At 48.3% G+C, this 17,874-nt stretch overlaps 1 protein-coding gene across 3 annotated transcripts in view; it reads left to right on the forward strand.

Moving 5' to 3' along the window:
- SYN1 (synapsin I) overlaps positions 1 to 17,874 on the forward strand; it is a 561,211-nt gene that overhangs the window by 192,533 nt on the left and 350,804 nt on the right. For all 3 annotated transcript variants that reach the window (XM_085629525.1, XM_085629526.1, XM_085629527.1), the window contains exons 2-5: positions 4,810 to 4,867; positions 6,769 to 6,860; positions 11,736 to 11,892; positions 13,894 to 13,983. In XM_085629525.1, the coding sequence (XP_085485651.1) occupies positions 4,810 to 4,867; positions 6,769 to 6,860; positions 11,736 to 11,892; positions 13,894 to 13,983 (397 nt within the window). The remainder of the gene's footprint in view (positions 1 to 4,809; positions 4,868 to 6,768; positions 6,861 to 11,735; positions 11,893 to 13,893; positions 13,984 to 17,874) is intronic.

The raw sequence follows: 17,874 nt of genomic DNA on the forward strand, positions 1-17,874 counted from the left end.
TCGAACAGCCAGGTCTTGAGCTTCTTCCTGAAGGAGAGGTGGTCTTGGGTCAGGCGCAGGTCGGCCGGGAGGGAGTTCCAGGTCTTGGCGGCCAGGTAGGAGAAGGACCTTCCTCCTGTAGTGGCTCTGCGGATGCGTGGGACGGCGGCGAGGGCGTGGCTGGCAGATCGGAGGTGGCGTTTGGGAGCGTAGAAGTTGATGCAGTTGTTGAGGTAGCTCGGGCCTTGATCGTGGAGAGCTTTGTGTGCGTGGGTAAGGAGGCGGAAGGTGATTCTCTTGTTGACCGGGAGCCAGTGCAGGTCTCTTAGGTGTCCGGAGATGTGGCTGTGTCGTGGGATGTCGAGGATGAGTCTGGCTGAGGCGTTCTGGATGCGCTGGAGTCTCTTCTGGATCTTGGCGGTGGTTCCGGCGTAGAGTGCATTGCCGTAGTCCAGTCGGCTGGTGACGAGGGCCTGGGTGACGGTCTTCCTGGTCTCGGTGGGGATCCACCAGAATATCTTCCGAAGCATGCGCAGGATGTTGAAGCACGACGAGGAGACGGCGTTGACTTGCCTGGTCATGGAGAGGGAGGAGTCCAGGATGAAACCCAGGTTGCGTGCGTGGTCCGTCGGTTTGGGTGCGGTGCCCAGGGCGGGGGGCCACCAGGAGTCGTCCCAGGCGGAGGGCGAGGAGCCCAGGATGAGGACCTCCGTCTTATCTGAGTTCAGTTTCAGGCGGCTCGTCGTCATCCACTCGGCTACCTCTCTCATCCCTTCGTGCAGGTTGGCTCTGGCGGCGGCGAGGTCGTTGGTCAGGGAGAGGATCAGCTGGGTGTCGTCGGCGTAGGAGATTATGTTGAGGTTGTGTTGGCGTGCGATGGCCGCGAGGGGGCTCATGTAGACGTTGAAGAGAGTAGGGCTCAGCGAGGATCCTTGAGGGACGCCGCAGATGACTTCGGTGGCCTCTGACTTGTACGGTGGTAGGCGGACTCTTTGTGTTCTTCCGTCGAGGAAGGAGACGATCCATTCCAGTGCCTTCTCCTGGATTCCGACGTTGCTGAGGCGCTGCACTAGGGTGCGGTGGCAGACCGTGTCGAAAGCCGCGGAGAGGTCTAGGAGGATGAGGGCCGCTGTTTCTCCGTTGTCCATCAGGGCTCGGATGTCGTCAGTGGCGGCGATGAGGGCGGTCTCGGTGCTGTGGTTGGCACGGAATCCGGACTGCGATGGGTCGAGGGATCCGTTCGTCTCGAGGAAGGCGGCCAGCTGTTTGTTGACGGTCTTTTCGATGACTTTGGCTGAAAACGGGAGTAGAGAGATGGGGCGGTAATTCTTGAGTTCGGTGGGGTCTGCTGTAGGTTTCTTGAGTAGAGCGCTGAGTTCGGCGTGCTTCCAGCTCTCGGGGAAGGTGGCGGTGTCGAATGAGGTGTTGATGATGTCCCGCAGGTGGGGTGCGATGACAGCGTCGGCTTTGTTGAAGACGTGGTGAGGGCAGGGGTCGGTCGGAGATCCGGAGTGGACGGAGTTCATCATGTGGACGGTGTCTTCGGTGTTGACCGGGGTCCAGGCGCGGAGGGTGGTGGTGGGTGGCGTTGCTGCGGTCGTGGCGTGCGTCGGTTGAGTGCTGAAGCTGAAGGTGATGTCGTTGTTTCCGGCGTTGGGGTTGGAGAGCTCTTTCACGATGTTGAAGAGTTCCTTGCAGTTGTGTGCGTTGTTGTCCAGTCGGTTCTTGAATGCAGTTTTCTTGGCGGTGCGGATCAATTGGTGGTGTTTCCGGGTGGCGAGCTTGAGGGTGGTCCTGTTGTCCGGCGTGGGTTCCTTTCTCCAGGCTTTCTCGAGGGCTCGGCAGTTCTTCTTGGAGCTCTTGAGTTCGTCGGTGAACCATGGGGCTCTCTTATTGCCGGGTCTGCTGGGCGGGGTCCTCAGAGGGGCGAGTTTGTCTGCGCATTTGCTGATCCACTTCGAGAGGTTGACGGCGGCCTGGCTGGGGTTCGCTGAGCTGGCCGGAGGGTGCTGGCTCAGGGAAGCTGCGAGCTGGTCGGCTGTGATCTTGTTCCAGCTTCTTCGGGCAACCTGTTGCTGGTGGTGGTGGATCGTCGTTCTTCTGAAGGTGAAGTGGATGCATCTGTGGTCCGTCCAGTGGAGTTCTGTGGCGTGGCTGAAGGCGATGTCTTTGCTGGATGAGAAGATGGCGTCGAGTGTGTGTCCGGCGAGGTGGGTGGGGGTGGACACCAGCTGCTTGAGTCCAAGGTTGGCGAGGTTGTCGAGCAGGGTGCTGGTGTTGCAGTCGTTGTTGTTCTCCAGGTGGAAGTTGAAGTCCCCCAGGAGGATGTAGTCAGCGGAGGGGAGGGCGTGCGGGCTGACGAAGTCGGCGATGTCCTCGGTGAAGTGAGTGCGTGGTCCCGGAGGTCGGTAGATCAGGGTGCCTCTGAGGGTGGTCTTCGGGTCGGTGTGGATCTGGAAATGCAGGTGTTCGGCGGAGGGTGGGGTGTTGTCGGTGCTGGTCGTGATGCGGATGGTGTTCTTGTGGATGATGGCGATGCCTCCTCCCACCTGGTTGGCGTTGCGGTCCCTCCGGGTGATCTTGTAGCCTTCTGGGATGGCGATGGCGATGTCGGGCGCTGAGGAGGCGTTCATCCAGGTCTCCGTGATGAAGGCAACGTCAGGGGCTGTGGCGTCTAGGAGGTTCCAGAGTTCGATGGCGTGTCTGTGGACGGAGCGGGTGTTGAGCAGGATGCACTTGAGGTGGTTGCTGCTGGTGTTCGGCTTCGGCTTGGCGAGGCAGGTCTGGATGCAGGTGAACTTTCAGGCGTGGCAGCTGAAGGGTCCGTGGGTGCGTCGTGGGATGGCTTGGTAGCATCCTGGGAGTCGACCGGTGTTGAGTGCGCTGAGGGTGGCGGCGGTGTACGTCAGGCGGGTTGGCCGGGGTCCTCGTGGGCCAGGGGTCCTGGCACTGGGCGCGGCCAGGCGCGGACGGGCGTAGACGGGCTTGCCTTTGGCGCGCCTTCGGCGCACAATCGGCGCGCCCGCTGCGCGTGACCGCTGCGCGTTCGCACGGTCGCCATATATGGCGAAGTGCGCGGGTGGGCGGAGCAGCTGGGAGGCGGGAGCGGGGAGGGAACAGAAAGAAAAAAGGGGCGGGGTCAGCGGTGGTGGCGGGAAGCGGGGAGCGGGGAGGGAAGACGGAGGGCGGCAACAGGCGGGAAAAAGACAGTCAATACGGCGGAAAAAACAACAATGAACACAAATACAATTCTACAGGCAATACGGCGGAGAAACAACAATAAGCACAAATAAGCACAAATACAAGTCTGCACAGAGAACCAGGGGCACAGGGAGAGGAGCGCTGATCACGGACCACGCCGCTCGAAGGAGGGGGCGTGGTCACAAGCCGGCAGTCGGGCAGCGAGGCACAAAGGAAGGGGGGGCACACGCAGCAGCTGGTGGCCGTGCGGCGCGGGGGTGTCCTAAAACTAGGTCACACTCACCTGCGTCGCACGGTCGCCATATATGGCCAAGTGCGCGGGTGGGCGGAGCAGCTGGGAGGCGGGAGCGGGGAGGGAACAGAAGGAAAAAAGGGGCGGGGTCAGCGGTGGTGGCGGTAAGCGGGGAGCGGGGAGGGAAGACGGAGGGCGGCAACAGGCGGGAAAAAGACAGTCAATACGGCGGAAAAAACAACAATGAACACAAATACAATTCTACAGGCAATACGGCGGAGAAACAACAATAAGCACAAATACAAGTCTGCACAGAGAACCAGGGGCACAGGGAGAGGAGCGCTGATCACGGACCACGCCGCTCGAAGGAGGGGGCGTGGTCACGAGCCGGCAGTCGGGCAGCGAGGCACAAAGGAAGGGGGGGCACACGCAGCAGCTGGTGGCCGTGCGGCGCGGGGGTGTCCTAAAACTAGGCTTAGCCAATAGGTCTCGCCTTTGGGACCTTACAAGTGTTTAGCCATGCAACACTTGATGTTGTTGCACCAAGGATATTGTGCTGGATAACTAAACACTTATAAGGTCCCAAAGGCGAGACCTATTGGCTATGCCAATGCTTGTTACATTACCCATTGACTATTTCCTAAAGTCACAGAAAGTGGCGCAAGAATTCCATTCGGGGGCATCTTGCCACCATCAAGCACTATTTGAATAACAAACAAGCACTGGATGGAGACGTCAGGTTCACGTAAGTGAAACAAGTGTGGTTTTGTGCGCACGCATTAATAATCAGCCTTAAAAGGCGCCAGAGGAAGTCAGTTGACATTAAAAGAGACCGCAATCCATTAGCAGCTGGACACCGACCAGCCATTCATTATATGTGAAATCTGGACTCATCAAACAGGCAGCCTGAGGGGGACTCGCCATTTCCCTTGGAAATATTAATGACGTCTGTAACCTACACTGGGCCAAGATCCTTAACTTGCTTAAATAATACAATCTAATTATCGAATTTGTGTACGGCTGTAATATGTATGTGCTTTTGTCAGTTTTTCTCTTCAATTGTATGTATGTTTACTTGCCAAAATATCACTGTTATTCTTTGTAGTGTAAGAAAGGAACCGATTTGTACAGCACACAAATGCCCGAAAGCGTCTATATACAAAGACAGACAGACAGACAGACAGACAGACAGACAGACAGACAGACAGACAGATAGATAGATAGATAGATAGATAGATAGATAGATAGATAGATAGATAGATCCGTCCAAGAGTTCAGAAAGCGAACATCTTATCTAAGGTACTTTGCGTGGTTTTACGTGTACTCTATGCAGATAAAACAAGAAGAACATGCTTTATGTGTCTAATTACCCTCTCTTCTCATTTTCTGTCTCTTAGGGCAAAACTTTTCAAAGGAAAGAAAATTCACGGAGAGTATGACATCAAAGTGGAGCAGGTGAGGGCTGTGTGGGTGTTGTGCCGCACACATGTCGCAAAACAGAGACATTCCTTGTTCCAAAAGTGCAAAATGTGGGCATAGTACCTTACCACTGACTTTTTAATACCATGCTAAAAAAAGGCCACAGTCAGAAAATACAGTAAAGCTCAGTTTTCTCACTTAGCAGGGCTGGTTTACTATCCTTAACTCTGCATTTAAGTACCTTGAAGATGGCACTAGGGAGGCAGGTTCAATCTGGCCTTTGCTCAACACCCTGTGATTTGGAACACATCATGTCATCTCCCTCCGTCTAAACAATGTGTAACGTAATCTGGGTCTCTTGTAAACTGCTCTAATGCCCTCTGGACTAGGTCATGCTATATAAAAAACTGCAAAAGGTATGTAGATGTACAGTTACGAATTGTAAATCTGTATTTACCTTGATGATATTTTGGCATCCGATATTCTGGCTATGATCCTTTGGAAGTACAATATGTTTGAGCTCAATATTCTGATTTACTACACTGCACAGACCTTGACAACCCCCCTTAGCAGCATGAGAAGGCCTTCGTACTAGCATAAAAGTGGGTACAGCTGTATGTATGGCACAACCAGCAGCAGGCAAAGCATGAAATCTCCCAATATGAACCCCAGAATAAGATGTATGCAGAATGTGTGGGAGGAAGCGGGATGTGGCTTATTAGCTAGAGCTGCTGACTCTGGAAGTTTGGGACCTAGGTTCAGATCCCAGTGATTGGCTCAATACCCTGCAATTCTGGGAAAATCACTTGATCTCCCTGTGCCTAAAGATGTCAAAGGTATGTGTAATCCTCCCTCGTCTCCCAACCTCACTTCCCGTGTAAAGTACAGCGCACTGACGCTTCCTAGCTAGGTTTGTGCCGTATAAAACGCCAACACATACACAATGTTGTGCCAATGCATTGCTTTCAATTATTTTACCATTCAATAAATTGTTGTTCCAGAGGTTGCGCTCCTCATAATACTGTCCTCAGAATACATAGTTGCATACTAGTACCCCGTTATATCGCCGGAGGGTTATAGCGCGCATCCATGAGGTTATTTTGCCACAGAACATACTCAAGAGCAGTTGTGCCAAATGTGCTCTTCAGAACACTGCAACGTATGCCCTTTAAAGCTTGTGCTGAGATATGAGCTTTCCTGGACACCTCAGTAAGTCTGAAGTTCATCTGTTACTGAAAGGGGGTTGGGCAAGAGAGTGTCTGCCTACCAGGGGGTCAGAAACTGATCCTTAGCCAAGAGACCTCAGAGGTGTCCCTCCCAGTAGACCCTCTACTGACCAACTTCATCCTAATATCATGTCCCCTCACATTTTTTATGTTTTCTCTGTTCTTCTTTCCATATTAAATTCACACTCATTCATAAAGCAGGGCCACACTTGAGGGTAACCGAACCCACCAAAATGGCCCCATCCAACGAGCTACCCAACGGAAACTCCCTTTCTTTATACATTCCCTTAACCATGCTACAGCCACACTCAGCACAGTCCCAGACATCTACTCTCCTGAGTGACAGCAAATATCTGTCTATCCCATCACTTCACTGCTTTAAAGACAACTGACTACAGCACGGAAGTCCATGCACACCATTGGAACACACACCACCCCAACCACACCAAAGCTTCCTCAAATTCTCACCTTTCCCAAACCTACTGAAGAGTAAAAGCCGGTGCGTCTGTCTGCACCCAAGAAGCCACTTCTGTAGGGGTGGCCATTCCCAGTCCAGGCCGGTGCCCCATTGGTGCTCAATTCCTGCTGATCACACCCAGCCTTCCTTGACCCCATTCACTGTCCAATCCTATGTTCCTCTGCATCTGTACCAAACACCTCACTCCTCCTGCACCTTTCTCACTTTCCTCCCTTGAATGTTTCTCTTTGAAGGTGGACTTTGCAGATGTCAACCTGGTGGCCCACGCCAACGGCAACTTCTCAGTGGACATGGAGGTGATGAGGAATGGGGTGAAGGCAGTGAGGTAAGTTTCTCAGCTGGTTGGAATGTGGGGCCTTAGGACTCACTGTATTAGTAGGGAAGTCGGGAAAGAATGAAACACATCAAATAATGGTGAACAACAAAAGAATAATTGTTTTAAGTTGATCCACTCTCCACTTCCTGAGTCATCTGCTCCTGTCGATGGAGGCCACCCCGCAGCTTTCTTGTTGGAACGGATGCCTTATGCCGAAGTAAGAAGGGTTCTTTGAGCGAGGAACTCCATCCCACGCGTAAGCTGTGTTCGCTGAGCCTGGATGTGAAGCGACTAACAGATTGTGATTAATTCAAATATGAAGAGATCATATATATTCAACTCTTTCGCAGAACCTGGAGCCCGTAAGTCAAATCTGGGCTTCTCTTGTTAGCAAATACTGTGTGATCCTGGGCACACCACTATCTTCCCAGTTCGTAATTACCTATTGCACCCAAATTGTGGAAAACTTTCAATGAACTAACAGTGTTCCGCTCTAAATTAACAAAAAATAATGTGTTTGTAGTGTCATGTTTTATGAACATACCACTGGAGTTTGGTGCACCCTGCGCCATAGTTCTTTTACCCCTGTGTGTCCTGGTATTCCAACTTATGGAACGCGAACGGCGTCCATACTGGAGACATCTACTCCACTCTCGAATCAAGGGCAGTCAATGTTCATCAAACATTGCACCGGTCCCCATTGCGATGGGTTCAAATGGGTGAGACAATGCTATATTGGCCTAGAGACCCGTATCCTAAACTTACCACCATGTCTAATGAACACATGAGGTGGTCGGTCGCCTGTGCACAGGTCTCAAATGTTGGCCAAACCAGACACCCCCAAACAATGCCCACTGTACCCAAGTCTCGTTGAGCTCCATTCGAAGTAGCATGAACCAACAGCACACCCCTCCTACTGCAGCGCTGCTGGCCGGAGGCACTTGTGAGGGGTCATAGATAGCAATTTGCAATTTGCTTCAGAGATATAAGTACCCCAACAAGAAAAATTGATCTGATACAACTGTGGCGAGTAGAAGGTGCCTATGTCGTCTTGGACTGTGCCAAGTTCAACCAAATAACTGATTTTGCCCTTCCGCTCTTGTACTGTGCCAAGTTCATACATACCCTGGGCCTGATTTAAGGGTTCAAGAATGGAGTACGATCCGTCAGGGTGGTGTAGGACATTAACTCTGCCACACTGACGGACAACGGTCCACCAAGTTTAGAGATGACCGTCACCCCGAGCAGTCATCCATGTAGATTGAAAGGAACTGCGGTGACGGACAGGGGAAAAAAAAACATGACACTGTCCATAGTAATAGGGCAGGACACCTAATGTCCTTCCTCTAATGGACCATACTCCTTCAGAGGAAGTAGTACATCAACGCAGTCAACCATAGCTCCACTAGTGAAATACGTAAAGGTTTGCTCATCTCTACATGAGGCGGGCGGATCAAGGGTTTGGAGGGCAGGTCACTCCATCAGACCCTGGCCACCAATCTGTAAATTGGGCCAAAGCGTCTTGTCCTTGCCACGTTGGACTACATCACGCGCATAGAAACAAAGAGCTTGATAAGCTTGGTGTAAGCAGAGGGCCCCTGCCCTTCAGTGCTTTAATTATACCACGTTAATAAATTTACAAGATCTTAATCTATATACCCCACCCCCTTCCCTTGGATAACAAGTCTAAACATGCTTAGTGACTCAACATAGGCAGGAACAATCCAGTCAATCCATGGTAGTAAACATGCCTGGTTAACCTAGCATCAATTTGATTCAATTTTATGTGTTAAAATGGTTCAACAGAAACTATAAAAATATGATTCACCCGATAACTCAATCTTGTCTCACTTAATTCCAACTCCAACACTAAAACGGCACTATTTGTTTTACATTGTCAGAGTTTGGCAAAACATGTTCCTTGTTTGAACACTGGGTACAAGGAACTGAGGGGTGTAAAATAAAAGAAGGTGTTTCCAAGTTCCCTTTGTCCCAATTTGCTTACTTTGTAAACCTTATACCGATCAAATAACCAGCCGCCTATGGCCTTACTTAATATACATGCAATATACCAAGTACCCAGGTCACCTAGGGATTACTTACCGCACCTGAAAGGTTTCAAAGACCCAGCAAGCCAATGGCCTTACAAAGTACACCTGAAAAGTGCTGAGGATCCAGTGAGCGAATGGCTTTACTAAGAACAGTGTTCAGGACCAAGTACTAACAAGCCAATGGCCTAATTAGTACTCTGGAAAGTATCAAGTACCAATCAGCAAATGAGCTTCCTTGGTACATCTATAACCTGTAAAGTACTGAATGGGTTTAGGGCCTTATGTCGTACACCTGAGCAGCATCTAAAGCTGCATCAGCAACTGGCCTTACTTAGCACACCTTGAAAGTATCAGGTACCCAAGGTGCCAATGATCTTACACCTCAAAAGTATTGATTACTCAAAAAGCAGATCAATTCATTTAGTACCCATGGAATGTATTATGTACCGAAGGAGCTACTGGCCTTACTTAGTACACCGTGAAAGTATTATGTACCGAAGGAGTCATTGGTCATACTTAGTACACCTTGATAGTATTATGTACCGAAGGAGTCATTGGTCATGCTTAGTACACCTTGAAAGTATTATGTACCGAAGGAGTCATTGGTCATTCTTAGTACACCTTGAAAGTATTACATACTGAAGGAGCCATTGGTCTTACTTCGTACGATTTGAAATAATCAAGTACTAGGTAGCCAATGGTCTTACTTAGTACACCGTGAAAGTAATATGTACCGAAGGGCCATTGGTCTTGCTTAGTACACCTTGAAAGTATGATGTAGCGAAGGAGCCATTGGTCTTAGTACGCTTTGAAAGAATCAAGTACCAGGGAGAAAATGATCTTACTTTGTACACTTTGAAAGTATTATGTACCGAAGGAGCCATTGGTCATACTTAGTACACCTTGAAAGTATTATGTACCGAAGGAGTCATTGGTCATTCTTAGTACACCTTGAAAGTATTATGTACCGAAGGAGTCATTGGTCATGCTTAGTACACCTTGTAAGTATTAAGAAGTCATTGGTCATACTTAGTACACCTTGAAAGTGTTATGTACCGAAGGAGTCATTGGTCATACTTAGTACACCTTGATAGTATTATGTACCGAAGGAGTCATTGGTCATGCTTAGTACACCTTGTAAGTATTAAGAAGTCATTGGTCATACTTAGTACACCTTGAAAGTATTATGTACCGAAGGAGTCATTGGTCATACTTAGTACACCTTGAAAGTGTTATGTACCGAAGGAGTCATTGGTCATACTTAGTACACCTTGAAAGTATTATGTACAGAAGGAGTCATTGGTCATGCTTAGTACACCTTGAAAGTATTATGCACCGAAGGAGTCATTGGTCATACTTAGTACACCTTGAAAGTGTTATGTACAGAAGGAGTCATTGGTCATACTTAGTACACCTTGATAGTATTATGCACCGAAGGAGTCATTGGTCATACTTAGTACACCTTGAAAGTATTATGTACAGAAGGAGTCATTGGTCATACTTAGTACACCTTGATAGTATTATGTACCAAGGGAGTCATTGGTCATACTTAGTACACCTTGATAGTATTATGTACCGAGGGAGTCATTGGTCATACTTAGTACACCTTGAAAGTATTATGTACAGAAGGAGTCATTGGTCATACTTAGTACACCTTGAAAGTATTATGTACAGAAGGAGTCATTGGTCATACTTAGTACACCTTGAAAGTATTATGTACAGAAGGAGTCATTGGTCATACTTAGTACACCTTGAAAGTATTATGTACAGAAGGAGTCATTGGTCATACTTAGTACACCTTGATAGTATTATGTACCGAGGGAGTCATTGGTCATACTTCGTACACCTTGATAGTATTATGTACCGAGGGAGTCATTGGTCATACTTAGTACACCTTGATAGTATTATGTACCGAGGGAGTCATTGGTCATACTTAGTACACCTTGAAAGTATTATGTACAGAAGGAGTCATTGGTCATACTTAGTACACCTTGAAAGTATTATGTACAGAAGGAGTCATTGGTCATACTTAGTACACCTTGAAAGTATTATGTACAGAAGGAGTCATTGGTCATACTTAGTACACCTTGAAAGTATTATGTACAGAAGGAGTCATTGGTCATACTTAGTACACCTTGATAGTATTATGTACCGAGGGAGTCATTGGTCATACTTAGTACACCTTGATAGTATTATGTACCGAGGGAGTCATTGGTCATACTTAGTACACCTTGATAGTATTATGTACCGAGGGAGTCATTGGTCATACTTAGTACACCTTGAAAGTATTATGTACAGAAGGAGTCATTGGTCATACTTAGTACACCTTGATAGTATTATGTACCGAGGGAGTCATTGGTCATACTTAGTACACCTTGATAGTATTATGTACCGAGGGAGTCATTGGTCATACTTAGTACACCTTGATAGTATTATGTACCGAGGGAGTCATTGGTCATACTTAGTACACCTTGAAAGTATTACATACTGAAGGAGCCATTGGTCTTACTTCGTACGATTTGAAATAATCAAGTACTAGGGAGCCAATGGTCTTACTTAGTACACCGTGAAAGTAATATGTACAAAAGGGCCATTGGTTTTGCTTAGTACACCTTGAAAGAATAAAGTACCCGGGGAGCCAATAACCTACATAATACACATCTACCGTATCCTATATTTGAGAAGCCAGCCGCCTCCTTCTGCCCACCATCCCCCGTCAGTGCAGTCTCCTGTTGTGTTGCATGTTGTTGATGCTCTTGCTGTATCAATCATCGATGCACATCTCCAGAACTGAGACAGTGTCTTCATCCAGTTCTCTTTCGTCCCTTATTAGATCCCTCAAGCCAGACTTTGTTATGATCCGCCAGCACGCCTTCAGCATGGCCAAGAATGGGGACTACCGGAACATCGTGATAGGGCTGCAGTATGCAGGCATCCCCAGTGTCAACTCCCTACACTCTGTGTATAACTTCTGCGACAAGCCCTGGGTGGTAAGTGGCTCAGTGGAGGTGAACAAGGGGAGTTAATGGGGTGGCGGGGGGGGGGTTGGGACTGTGACCTATCGTTGCTCGGTGGCCCTTGCGGAGCTCCCTGGTCAGTGTTAGCCATGTGCAATGTGTAATGACACACATAGGACTGGGTGGACCACAACCGTCAAGGCGTTGTTAAGAGGTTTAGCGCTCTCTGGGTTTATTCCATAGAACCAATCACTCAAGGGATCATCCTGAAGCCACGAGAAATCACTCAACGTAAGTTAAGTCTCATAAAGATGGTGAATCAAGCATGTTCATAGTATAGAGGTCTTAAAGGGCTGATCAATCGCTCATGGTCAATATAAAGGCATGCATGATTATTAGAGAAATATAGATTCACATTAAACACTGTACAATTGCTGGCTGACCATAGGTTTCTCTAAGGGACTTTACGATCACGTGCGGTTTACAAAGCCCCATGATGCACTTCACTGTATGGTCACTCATGGACTATTTAGTTACACATAATGGACTGTATGGGGACTCCCAGTGCATGCATTTCAATATAAGACACTAGAGTAGAGTTCACCGTCTAGGTGTCCACAGAAAGGAGAGCGAGATAACTCGCTCTTTACAGCGTCATCTCAGTGAGTGATCGTTCCCTCTCTAGGGCTTAACAAAGACGAACTCCTGTGAACAGATGTCCACATAAAGGCCGGTGTAGTCCGTGTGCAGCTTCCTGCGTTTATGATTCCAGAGAAGCGGACGATTGTTTGATGTCATTTAATAACTGTATTTAGGAACCGTCTTTGCCAGAGATATGTACAAGAAGGTACCCGGCCGGTGCCAAAACACACCATGAGAAAAGTTATAAACTTAAAGCGTGTTGGAAGAGAGCCCAGAAGTGCAAAGACAGGAGAGGTCATAGATTGGATCAAAGACGAGGGTAAAAGGCAGCGAGTATTGGCATGCCCGGGGCAGTACTGCGGAGGGTGGGGCTCCTCTTCCAACCCCTCCCTGGGCAGTACTGCGGAGGGTGGGGCTCCTCCAACAACCCTTTCCCAGGCAGTACTGGGGAGGGTGGGGCTCCTCCAACCCCTCCCTGGGCAGTACTGGGGAGGGTAGGGCTCCTCCAACAACCCCTCCCCAGGCAGTACTGGGGAGGGTGGGGCTCCTCCAACCCCTCCCGGGCAGTACTGGGGAGGGTGGGGCTCCTCCAACCCCTCCCGGGCAGTACTGGGGAGGGTGGGGCTCCTCCACCAACCCCTCCCGGGCAGTACTGGGGAGGGTGGGTCTTCTCCACCAACCTCTCCCCAGGCATTAATGGAGAGGGAGTCAAGGGTGGGGCTCTCATCCCCCGAAGGACCGTTGTAGGGAGAGAGTTCAATGGCGGAGCGCGTCCATCCTCCCTTCCCAGAGTGTAATAGGGAAAGAGTTCAAGGATAGGACCCGTGATCATAGTCACTGTTTGTATAGTTTCATGTACGAGACAGGGATTACTTATGGAGTACTTAGAGTTCTATATATGTGGCGGAGAGTTCCATTTCGGTGCCTATAGTTCCTTATACGCGACACAATGCTCACTTCCTGTATAGATTTCCATACAAGATAATGATCCCTCGCTGTGTATGCCGTTCCATATACGAGACAGCATGATCAGTCACTGTATGTACATAGTGTGTGATCACGGTGTGTAAGATCTCATATACGACAGAATAGCTCATTATGTATACAGTGCCGTATAAAAAAATAGCGCGATTACTCACTGTATGGGCAGTGGCATAGTGTGATATATGAGAAGGATTATTTACTGTATGTATTTAGTTCTATATATGAGGTACAGTAATCACTCACTGGATCTATAGTTCCCTATGTGAAATGGGGGCTCTCATTGGATATGATGGTTCCATGTTGTAAGGGACTAGCAATGTGCTCAAGGTGGAAACCAAAAGGAAACTGACCTTTATTTTTACTCCTCTCTCTCTCGCTCTTTCGCACCACCCTGATCCTCCACCCCAGTTCTCCCAGATGGTGCGTCTGCAGAAGAAGCTGGGACCAGAGGAGTTTCCACTCATCGACCAGACCTATTACCCCAACTACAAGGAGATGGTGAGTCCAGGGGTAGCGCTCCACTCTGTACTCTAAGGGATCACTAACATATACGCGGTGCCACACTGCAGTCTGTAGCAGCGCCCAGATTCAAGCTAGGGAGATGCACCGGTTCAACAGGGACGCAGTGAAGCTAGACTCCCCTAGGCTAAGGAACCCACAGGCTTTACAGAGATATAGTGAAGCCAGACTCTACTGGGCTTAGAAACCCCCAGATTCACCAGAGATGTAGTGAAGCTAGACTCTCCAAGGCTAAGGAACACACAGATTCACCAGAGATGTAGTGAAGCTAAACTCTCCAAGGCTAAGGAACACACAGATTCACCAGAGATGTAGTGAAGCTAGACACTAAGGAATCCACAGGTTCACTAGAGACTTAGTGATGCTAGACTATCCTAGGGTAAGAAACCCACAGGTCCAACAGAGACGTAGTGAAGCTAGACGCTATGCAACCCACAGGTTCACCAGAGACGTAGTGAAGCTAGGCGCTAAGGAATCTACAGGTTCACCATAGACGTAGTGAAGCTAGACTATCCTAGGCTAAGCAACACTATAGTCTAGGAGAATGTCAATCTCATTATACTGACAGAATTTCTCTTACTCAAAACTTGCTTTACAAATGTAAAACTCCGCCAGCCTTGATTTTGTAAATCATCGAATTGTTGATTTTCCAGATACATTTCTTTCTGTACCCACAATACAGCTAGAAGTGTAACTAGGGCCAGGGAAGTTCAGGTAGCAGGTGGGTCTCCAGACGACTTGTGAAATTGCCTGAAAGTGATAGAAAGTTACCAAAGAAGAAGGTTGTGGACGAGGCAAGGATGTAACGGGCCAGGGTGGTAACCCGGGCGATACCAGGGTGGTAACCGGAGTGGTACCAGACAGGGCAGTGTACAGTTGTGCACCATTTCACATGATTTTCATTCAAGTGCTGAAGTCAGGATTTCAATTCAGATCCATAGGGGCATATTTATAACAAAAAAAATTGGTGTAGTGCGAAGCCAAATTTGGAAGCGTGACGCTCCAACATTTTTAAAACCCAGAAATGTGCCGTATTCAAGAATACGGTGCATCCAGTGTTTCCACTAGTGCTGGTGCAAAGAAAGCTGCCTAGCGCCAGCGCACACATCCTGCCGCCATGTTGCAAGGGCGCATGCGCTACAGGGGTGACCCTTCCTGTACATATATATATATTTTTTAAATCAATAATGGTGATTTGCTCTGTGTGTGGCGCAGAATGTAGCACACCGAGCTAAAAAACAAAGGAGAAATTAATAATTTCTCCTCGCCATTCTAAGACAAGGTATTCCCCGGCCTTAGTTTTTGTCATTGCCCCAGCCTTGTACATCTGAGGCAGCCTCAAAAAGCAATGGGTGTTGCAGTGAAACGCCCACAGCAACTCCCATTGCACGCCCCTTTGCTGCAGAGGACTGTGGCTGAAAGGGGCATATTTACAAGGTAGCATTAAGCCACGTTAAGTGGCTTAGCACCACCTTGTAAATATGGGAAATGCCGCTATACTACCAGAGCATCACAAAAGTGACGCTCCAGTGGAGATAGGGGCTTGTAAATATGACCCTTGGTGTGAAAGCTGGAAACTAGATAGCCCCCCTTCCCACCTTTGGTAGAAGTAGACTTTTTGCTGGGTCAGAGTGCGGAACCAGCTAGGAATTGCTTTGCTGGTTCAACAGGTCTGAGGGGCAATTTAGCTGTAAGATTTTAAAAACCCTAACATTCATAGAATTGGCGTTCGGCCAACACTGGATAGAAAGTACACTGGAGCCAGAGTCATACAACAGAGATAAGAGAAACAAAACATGCACCACCTGTAAAAGTGTGATTGAACAGTGAGAACAGAGGGGAGAAGAAGCCGTGTCACACATTACAAGACCTGGAGACAAAAGGGAATACAGTGCATTAGGCTTAAATCTTCAAAAACCCAAAAATTGCCCTACTCAAAATAGACAAGAAAATGGAGAACAGCATAAAGAACTCGAAATGGGAGTCTCTTTGGGCCAACAGCAAGATCAAATACAAAGGGAAATGCCGGTCCCTTGACACGTGGATGGAGAAAGGCATCTCCTACCCGGCCCAGCTAGAGGAGGAGGGCCATCCCATCACGTTTACCACACTAAAAGATAGACATAAGCTAGCGGACGCGGAGTTCTACAATTACCTAAAAATCAAAACAGCCCTAACAAAAGCCAAACTATCACCATCCAACCCGTCAATTATGCAGTATATGGCGATAATCAACAGAATAGGTCATCAAGTATCGCACCTCTACAAACTACTACGCCCAAACTCCACCAAACTTAACGATAAGTCAACTAACTACTGGGTAAAACAAGGCAATATCAAACTAAATAAGCAGGAGCTAGCTTTGCTTTGGGCCTCCCCCTCACGTAATGAAATCTCCCCAGTACTATCCCAAACCAAATTGTGGCTACTCCACAAGACTTACTGGACCCCTGCTCGGTTAGCCTCACTAGGCCTCAGAGAAAACGACTAATGCTGGAACTGCGGCAACGAAAAGGGGATCTAGCACATCTTATCTTCTACTGACCAAAACTCAAAACATTCTGGGGGAAAATCTTCGATTTCATAAAAAAGGCGCTGGGATGTACACTAAATACAGAATTCTCTTCCCTCACCACCGCATTTATGACCACAGGACTTGCCTCACAACATGACAGGGATCTGCTAGACCTCCTGCTGACCGCGGCAGTGAAAGTGGTCCTGTTCAATTGGAAAGATATCGCTAAGACCTCATACAAAGGCTGGGTCAACTGGGTGACGTACCTCGGAGGTGCAGATAGCACTGCCCTGCAAAACTCACCCTGGAGACCAGATACTAGGGGGATGTGGAAGTCGCTCTACACGTATCTGGACTCGTATGAACCCCCGTGAGACCACTGGGGGGGGGGGGTCGGTTTTCACACAAGGCCACAACCCAGACTAGGCTCATTGCTATAGAACACTTCTTGTATCCTATCTCCACCCTTTCTTTCTATCCTCTCTCTTTCTAGCATCCTATCCTTAATTCCCCAGCAAGTCAATGTACAGGGGTTCAGCTAAACACGTTTACCAAGTACCTGTAACTACTGCACCACCAACCACGTTTGGCTGGTACCTCGTAACGGAAATGCTAATGTACTTGTTTATAAAATTAATAGAATACTTTGAAATAATAAAAGGGCTATGGCAGAAGAGGATGGATTAGACGAAAGCACAACTCTACAGAGGCAAATACTGAAAGGTTAGCAAAGAGACAAAGCAATTGTTGAAGAGGAGAAAGACTCCATTAGAAAAGAGCCTAGAGTCAGAAAGAGCGCTAGGCAGGGAAAATAGGAGTAAGTGCAAAAATGAAACCTTAAAAGGAGAGGATGTACGGTTGTGGTGAAGGCTAGAGTGGTTTGGTGGACCTACAAAAAAAAAAAAAAAAAAGCTACAAAGACCATTGTGGACATTTGACTTGGGGTCTCCAGCTCCCCCCCCCCCCCCCCCCCCCTCAAAACATGGTCTATGACGCAAACCAGAAGGTGTCCTCAGATGGTTCAAAACCAGAATTTCTCTCATGGACGAGAATTTTTGTCAAGTGCCCACAGGAGGAGTGGCAAGCAAAGAAGGTAGAAAACAGGCAGAATAAGGTAGTGCACCCAACGAAAACTCCGATACTGAAGGCCATGTTCCATTATTTGTTTAGTGAGTAGCGTCTAATTTGAAGTTCATTTACAAAGAAGAAATCGCTTACATTTGGTGCAGTCCGTATGTTGGCCAAATGTTTTCAGTCTGAATCCCAAACCTCAGTTAGCATCTGTGACACGAAGAAGCCCACCTCCTCTGGTTTCAGTACACACTAGAGACCTGCTACTCCCGTAGATCTAGCCA

This window comes from Triturus cristatus, chromosome 10 (assembly GCF_964204655.1).
Source record: "Triturus cristatus chromosome 10, aTriCri1.1, whole genome shotgun sequence".
NCBI lineage: Eukaryota > Metazoa > Chordata > Amphibia > Caudata > Salamandridae > Triturus > Triturus cristatus.